The sequence below is a fragment of the Mobula hypostoma genome, chromosome X1 (genome assembly GCF_963921235.1).
Source record: "Mobula hypostoma chromosome X1, sMobHyp1.1, whole genome shotgun sequence".
Taxonomy (NCBI): Eukaryota; Metazoa; Chordata; class Chondrichthyes; order Myliobatiformes; family Myliobatidae; genus Mobula; species Mobula hypostoma.
Genome location: NC_086128.1, coordinates 38,076,551 through 38,084,656, shown reverse-complemented (window position 1 = coordinate 38,084,656; position 8,106 = coordinate 38,076,551). Strand labels below are relative to the sequence as shown.

General features: G+C 40.7%; 1 protein-coding gene across 1 annotated transcript; it reads right to left on the bottom strand.

Annotated features, from left to right (window-relative positions):
• Positions 1–2,388: 2,388 nt before the first annotated feature.
• Positions 2,389–6,084, bottom strand: arl4d (ADP-ribosylation factor-like 4D). The gene is made up of 2 exons (XM_063038030.1): positions 5,898–6,084; positions 2,389–4,598 (listed from the first exon to the last, which is right to left on the bottom strand). The coding sequence occupies exon 2, from the start codon at positions 4,455–4,457 to the stop codon at positions 3,855–3,857; it is 603 nt and encodes a 200-aa protein (XP_062894100.1). The 5' UTR covers positions 4,458–4,598; positions 5,898–6,084; the 3' UTR covers positions 2,389–3,854.
• Positions 6,085–8,106: the final 2,022 nt, after the last annotated feature.

Here is an 8,106-nt window from a genome sequence, read left to right as displayed (position 1 = left end):
CCCACTCCAGTTCTGTGGAATCTGAAACGGCTTAAAGGCCATAGTGGAATCCACGGATTCTGCCACCACTGGGGCAGGAGCTTCATGAGGTGAGTGGCTGGGAAGTATAAGGAACGGTCTTTATTTGACTTTGCCACACACCCAACAAAGAGGCTCAAACTTTTCACTACCAACCAATGTTCCCTCTAATTTGTGATGACCACTGGCACAAAAATCTTGTGCTGTGCAATTTTTTGCCCAGTGACAACAACATGTGCACGCTGAATATTTTCTTCAATAAAAACAGTATAAATAAGCCAGTTCTAAGATCTGCAGACAAATCATCACAAACTCCATGTTGTTAACACCGTCCGCATCAGAAACCAGAAAAGGAAATGTGACTGTGTACGATCGTAAAATATACTTAGCGTGCCAATGAGGCAGAGGGTTACAAGCAAATTGTGCACAGTTGAAGTTCCTTTGTGCACCAGTAGCAAAAGATGTGTGCATGTGCAGATGCTCACACCTTAGAGGGAACATAGGTACTAACCTAAATACTCCTTGATTTTGATTGATCATGGTTTAGATCTCCATTCCTACAAGTCAATGAGATGTTACATTTCTTCAATGAAGTCTTATGATCTTTGATGTGTTTCCCCTGTCCTCTTGTCAATCTCTTACCATGATCCATGGGTAGTGCTGTCATGTGAATGATATAGCTGTGCAATTAGAGCCTTAATGTGATGTATATTCAGTTATGCTTTTATATTTTTCATTGATATACAGCGTGGAGTAGACCCTTCCAGCCCTTCAAGCTGCACCACCCAGCACTTCCCCAAATTAATCCTAGCCTAATCAAGGGACAATTTACAATGACCAATTAACCTACCAATTGGTACACCTTTGGACTGTGGGAGGAAACCAAAGCACCTGCAGGAAACCCACGCAGTCATGGGGAGAACGCAGTGGCGGGAATTGAACCTGGGTCGCTGGTATTGTAACCCACTGTGCTTTACCTCACATTTTCCTCAGATAGCCAAAGACTATGTTGGCCCATAGTCATTTGGAGAATTTGGAAAGACAGCTTTGCTGGTTTCTCTGACCTCATTGGATGCAGTCCATCTCCCAAGCACATAGGGAGGGGTGGGTAACTCTATACCATTAGCAAATGGACCAAATGAGTGTCATGTTTGAGATCCTGATTTTCAACACTGTTTTCCTCAGACAGCAAAACACTGTGCTCGTGTATTGGAGACAATGGTTAACTTTCATTGTTAATGTCTACATTCACTGAGATGGCTCTGAAGAAACTAGATTTAGTTAAGTCTTCCAATGGACTAATTAATGAACCAAGCTTCAAACTCGGACCAGAAAGGTGGGTCGATTGGACCCTTTATCTGCTAACTGTTACAGTCTTGGGTGAATTTTTTGTGAGTAAACTTAATCCAGATTCTATACTATATTACTGACCTTACATTAGCTCTCCTGGGCAAAGCCACACAATCAGACATAAGGGAGGTGATGTGGGGAAAATGAACTAGAATTCTCAAGCATAGTAAGGCCTGCAGATTTCAAATTATTTTTTTGCAAAAAAAAATACAAGTTGTTCAGTCTGTTTAAAGGGGCAGAGACCCCCACATCCACTTGAAAGCAAAGTGGGAGAAGATTCTTCCATGAGGTTGGGGGAAAAAGTAGGACATGCTTTCATCTGCATCTTGCATCCAATCTAGTGCTGCTTGATATCTGAAAGTGTAACCACTTCATTTCCTATCAATGACATTGCTCACCAAGATGAGTTCAAAACAGTCAGAAAGCCCAAACTGAAAAAACAAAAATATGTCACTGTTTTATCTACCGTGAAATTACCTGAACAATAAAGGATTTGATGGAGAGAGCCTTCCTGTAAATCCATACAGGCTCTTTTTCCTGCAATGGCATGTTTTTAGTCTAACCCCACTGTTCGACTGGCTCATCCTTTCTGACTATAAAATTCCTTCAGGTAGTAAATCCTTAAGAAATTACAGTTCTGTCCACGTCCTCCCCCCTCCCCCTTTAGGGCAATATTAGCTGTCAGACCCTCTGAACAACAAGGTGAGTATTACATTGTTGTCAAGAATTAGAAAGAATTAAAATTGGTTGACTAACACGAGTTGAGAGAACTAACCAAAAAAAAAAAAATGGACTTATCCCTGCACATACATTTATTGATTTGGGCTGCAAGCATTCAGTGGCACAAACTGTCCATTTGTAATTCATCCCCTTCCCCTCCCCCAGTGACATAAGGACAAGTATGGGCTCCATCCATTAAAAGATAATTGAAGAATTGCATCAGAAAACGGAACTGAAAATTCAAGGGTAAACCATTATAAAAAGGGAAAAAAATGACTCAGTTTTAGTTCATCAATCTTACATCATTTTATTTCAGCACTAAACACACAATTTTCTTTAAAAAATGCTATCAAGTACAAAAAAATCTATATTTACAAATCACCATTTAGATTCACAGTTTAAGTGTTGACAAGATCCACCTTTTTGTGTCAAAGCCTGACTGGAAAACATTTTAACAAAGTTAATGCAAATGAGATCAAATTCTTTAAAAATGTGGACATTTGTATGTTTCCTCTTATTGAGGTACAGTGACTTAATGTAGATTTAATATCCATGGCTGGACTTGTACTGTTGACATTGACTTTAAACCAGGTACCAAGTGAATTACAACATGACTATGAGTTTTACTGCTGGCTGTGCAGCCCAACCAACCTCAGTATTATCAGGCTTCAAAGAAACTCTGCACTTGCTTGGACCAGAGGAGATCAGATTGTGAAGGCGAGTCACACCCAACATCAAAGACTTCTTCCATCCTAGCACTATTAAAGATGAGGCTTTGCACCACAACCGTTTCACTACAGCTGGATGAATAGAAGTACCTTTGCAGTCGCCTCACATCATTTGGCCTTGCCACATCCAGGTATCAGAGGGGAAATACTTCCCTTCAGTGGAACGCCAAAGATTACTACACATTTAATGAAATACTGCTTTCGGTAGTCCCACACGTTTAGAATGTGTAGCCGAATGATAGCTGCCAAAACAATCCACAAAACACCTCCCTCAGTCAACTTGTTATCTCTGCAGAGGAGTTATCACGTTAGCTGTCTTTTGCAGCTTTCAACAAAAACGTCCTTGACATTATTTGTCAAGAAAGATTTATGGGGGTTTCTAGCCCTTTATTAGCCAAAAAGAAGCTGTAGTGAATACCAGAACATTCCATTCTGTTCAGCTCTACAGGAACAAAATTATTAAGGCTTTCAAATAAGGGGACGGCTAGAGAGAGCTAGAGACAACTTTCATTCTGTCTCCATTGACCACTTTTTCCTGGCAATTCTTAGAGCTGTTCTGTCAGCTTATGTGAAGAGGGGTTAGCCTGGTACAATCAATCGTAACAGGAACACATCTGCAAATACAAATCAAAAGACTCCAGAACACTGAGGACCTTTGCTATAACTATCAATTCACAAATAGTTTCCAAGCAAATGTAAAATGCCACAACTCAATGCTGTTTAAAGGCAATGGGTGCCTTATATCACTAAACAGTCCCTCCTCTCCTAGTTTGACACTTGTCTCTGTTGTAGTACAATCCATTGCGCAGACTGGCATTTGGATCACTGAATCTGTGTCCTGTTGCTGTAGTACATACTACACAATATCTGGGCAGAACATAAAGTGGGAAAAAAGGAATTTGGCTATTCAAAAATCTGGAAAATATAATCTAAGCAAGTTGTGTGCTTTTGACCACTTTGATTCTCTTCTTTGAAACTCCATTAAAAAAAAACTATTCTAAGAGCACAGATTCAGGTCTTAGTTGGTTATAGAAATGTTCATCTTTTTCTCTTCTGGTGCCTGAGCATCTTTTTCCGTTTGACAATCATTTCGTATAACCTCTCCAGTCCTTGCTGCAATCCCTGGCCATTTATAGCACTGGAGCTCTGGATGTGGTGCAGAGTGCAAGCTCCCAGATCATTTAAGCCCAGAGACTTCTCCATCTCAGCAACTGAGACCGCCCCAGGCAAATCTTGCTTATTGGCAAAAATTAGGACAGGCACTCCTTGATTCTCTGAACTCCTGGAGATTTTGTGGAGCTCAGCCTTGGCCTCCTCCATCCTCTCCAGCTCAGAGGAATCTATCACAAAGACAATGCCATCTGTACGCCTGGTGTAGGACTTCCACAGAGGCCTCAGCTTCTCCTGGCCACCAACATCCCAGACCTGAAAAGTGATGGACCTGGAGTTCCCAATTGGTACTTTGACCTTTTCAGTATTAAACCCTTTGGTTGGAATTGTGTTGACAAACTCCTTTAATTTCAGTCTGTACAATAGTGTTGTCTTTCCTGCAGAATCTAATCCAATCACCACAACGTGGAGGGACTGGAAAGGCGGCAAGAAGGTACCACTAGGCGTCAGCTCAGAAAGTTGATTTCCCATTGTTAACACAATGTTTTCTTCACCCTCCCTTTAAAATGTATGCCAAATCTCAGTGCTGATGGCTTTTATTTCTTGGGTGTTGGTTGGTGGCACCTTCTTCAAAGCTGGTTTTCAGTTCGCTGGATGCTGCTTGACTAAGACCTGTACATCAAACAAACAATACATTAACATTTTTACAATGTTCTCTTTGCATCCTACCATACCTTTACTGAAATAGGTAACGGCTGGTGAACACACGCAGGTAGAATTCCTTATTTATATCACATGCAAACTGCCCAAGAGCCTTTGATAATGTATTTTGAAATTGAAATATCCTTTAAAATGTAATTGTCATTCAAAATTTCAAAATGAAATCATTATTACTCTCCCAATATACATTTGATCTATGTGCATCTTAAGAAAACTGGGTTTATTGGAGAATAATAATGCAAACCCCTACAGCGAAATTCAATCAATACATTGACCTATATTTAAAAGCTCAAAACAAATCTTCATTTCATTAGTCTGCGTGCCTGCGCTTTTATGTTTGTCATTCAATACTGAGCAGGATTTAGTTAGATTGCTGGCGTTTTTAAGCATAAAACGCCCTTGATCTCTGTTTATTTACTAATCATGCATTTTCCAATTATACTCAGCTAAAACCTATTAGGGTCAGAGCAAACCAAACCAAACACGAAATTAACACATCAATCTAAAGTGCTCTGCCCGCACCAAGGCTTTCGGGGTTCCTTTTGGGTCCTAGCGTCACGCCAATTACATACTAGCAGCACGCATGAGAGTTACATTAATTTAAATGGCTCGTGAATGTGCGTGCGCGCCAATGTCTGTGGATAATATTTATACAGCTGTATTTCAGGTAAGGCTAAAGCAAATTGCTACCCATAAACGTTAACAGATCTGGTTAACACTTAAAACATCAAATTGATATTATAAAGGTCGAAGTGATATTAATGAAAGTGCTCAAAACTATATTTTCTTTGTTAATTAACAAAAATCTTCAATTTGGAGCATGCTAGCTGGTATACTTACGAACTTTGGAAATGCGTCGCGATATCCAGATCAAAGGTTAGTTTTAGACCATATCATAACCCAGATGGTTTTACATGGCCATATAAAAACAGAGGCTCATGTGTGAACCACCGAAGGGATTTGGAATAATGTAAGGTCCATCAATAAAAGCGTCCACAATAAACTTCACTTCTACGGTCTGAATCTCACATTAACGCTGTGGCGACCTATACACATTTGCGAACTGCATTTTCACACAGAATGCAAAGTCAGGAAAGACACTGTACGCACGCAACTAACTGACAGGCGTTTAACATTAAGACGGAACACTTTAAATATTTGTTTTAAAAAGAGTTGATTTAAGTGAATCAACAGATCTAAACGAGAATAGGGAGAAACCGGTGTGTAAATACACAGGTGGCTGCGCATTACCTTTGTCCTGTTGCAAAGAACCTATTGCGGTTCTAGTAGTGGAGGTTCAGTGAAGAAGGCTCTATGAATTCGGTTTGCCATAAGAGTGTGTACAGCACCCTCTGCTACTATCAATAAGAACTGACGCATCCGAGAACCTCCCACATCCTCGGGATTTCTCCGAGTAACTCGCTCACACCAGAGGCGATTGATACACATTCAACCTGACGTCGCCTTAACCCCGGCCAACACCTAGAAAGACATTTCTTAAAGTGGCCACCCCCTTCCTGACGTCAACAGTGTCCCACACAATCGTCTTTCCAAACTGGTCCTTTCTAAATCTGACAGGTTTATTCAAATTGACCCCCTGGCAAAACATGTATTTATTTGGATAACGAGCTATGGGAATGCACTGACAGTTTCGCTTTAGATGAGTTAGGCAGCATTACCACCAACGCATTGTTTTATAATCGGCTGCTCATACGAAAATATTTTCTGGGTATGAGCACAATTTTAACTTGTTTGCAACTATTTTGGTGGATCTTAATATGAAAATGTAAATGTTTGAAGAGTCTCTCTGCATTTCCTGACGAAAATCATTCTCCTGTTGAGGGAATAAAAAAAAACTTGTCCCTGTAACTCAACACCTCCAGATCCAGCATTTCCAGAGCGAGTTTTATCTCAAGAATGCTCACTTTTTAAAATAATTTAGTCATACAGTAATACAGCACAGAAACATTCTCTACAGCCCAACTCATCACACCGATCAAGATGCCCATCCATGCTAATCTCATTTGCCACATTTGGTCCATATCTCTCTCACCTTTCCTATCCACATAGCTGTCCAAGTGTCTTTTAGATGTTATTATTTTGCCTGCCTCAACCACTTCATCTGGCGTATCCTTCCATATACTCACCACCATCTGGGTGAAGAGTTTGGCACAAAACAGTTGGAGTTTAGAAATAGGAAAGTTCTGTTACAATTGTACAGGGTGCAGGTGAGGCCACACCAGGAATGCTGTGCACAGTTTTGGTACCCTTACCTAAGAAAAGAATTCATAGCATTGGACGCAGTTGGGAGAACATATACCAGTCCTTGTTGAGGGGTTAGTAGTGGAAAGGGGGAGCAGCTTCAAATTCCTGGGCATCAACATCTTGGTTAATCTATCATGGGTTCAACACATTATCACAATCATGAAGATGACATGCAAATGGCTTTACTTTGTTAGGAGCTTAAGGAGATTTGGTACGTCACCAAAGACTCTTGTAAATTTATGTAGATGTACTGTGGTGGGCAAACTGACTGGCTGTATCACAGCCTGGTAAAGAAGCTCCAATGCACAAGATCACATGAGATTACTGAGCGATGGAGATTCAGCTAGTTCCATCACAGACACAACCCTCTCAGCCATGGAGGACACCTTCAAGAAGCATCTCACCCACCCATCTACCTTCCCTCTCACCTGGCCTCACCTTCTGCTTGTACTCCTTCCCCTCTCCCCATATTCTTATTCCGGCTTCTTCCCCCTTCCTTTCCAGTCCTGATGAAGGGTCTTGGCCTGAAACGTCAACTCCTTATTCCTTTCCTCCAACAGTTTGTGTGTGCTGTTCAAGAGGATGTGCCTTAAGAAGATGCCATCTAAGACTAAAGACCCTCACTGTCCAGGATATGGCCCCTTCTTGTTACTACCAACAGGAAGGAGGCACGAGAGCTTGATGACCATACTCAATGCTTTAGAAACACCTCTTTCCCTTCGCCATCAGATTTCTGAACAGACCATGAATGCGTGAATATTACCTCGCTATTCCTTTATTTTGCACAATTCATTTATTTTGCAATTTATAGTAATTTTATATATTTGCTCTGTGCTGAAAACAACAAATTTCACTTTATATAAGTCAGTGATAGTAAATCTGATTTTGAATTATATCAGGAATACACACATGCCAGAATGAGAGGAGCTCAGATATCTTGGAGAGTTTGAGGAGGTCAGAGAGATAAACAAGCATAATTTCAAATGATCCTTATGAGCTTTGCCAGAGAGTCTCCTGCAATGGCCTTTCTTCCCAACCAAAGAATAATGTATGAAGCCCTCCAGGAATCTGTTCTCAGTTCCTATCACTGTCTCACATCCACAGAGGGGTTTCACCCAAAGGCAAGGTCAGATTCCTAACCCCATCCAACATCCTTACATAACCTTCCATGATTCTGCATTTAATTATTGCATGA

Coding starts and splice junctions, on each gene's coding strand:
- arl4d (XM_063038030.1), bottom strand. CDS start 4,457: ATGGGAAATCAACTTTCTGAGCTGACGCCTAGTGGTACCTTCTTGCCG.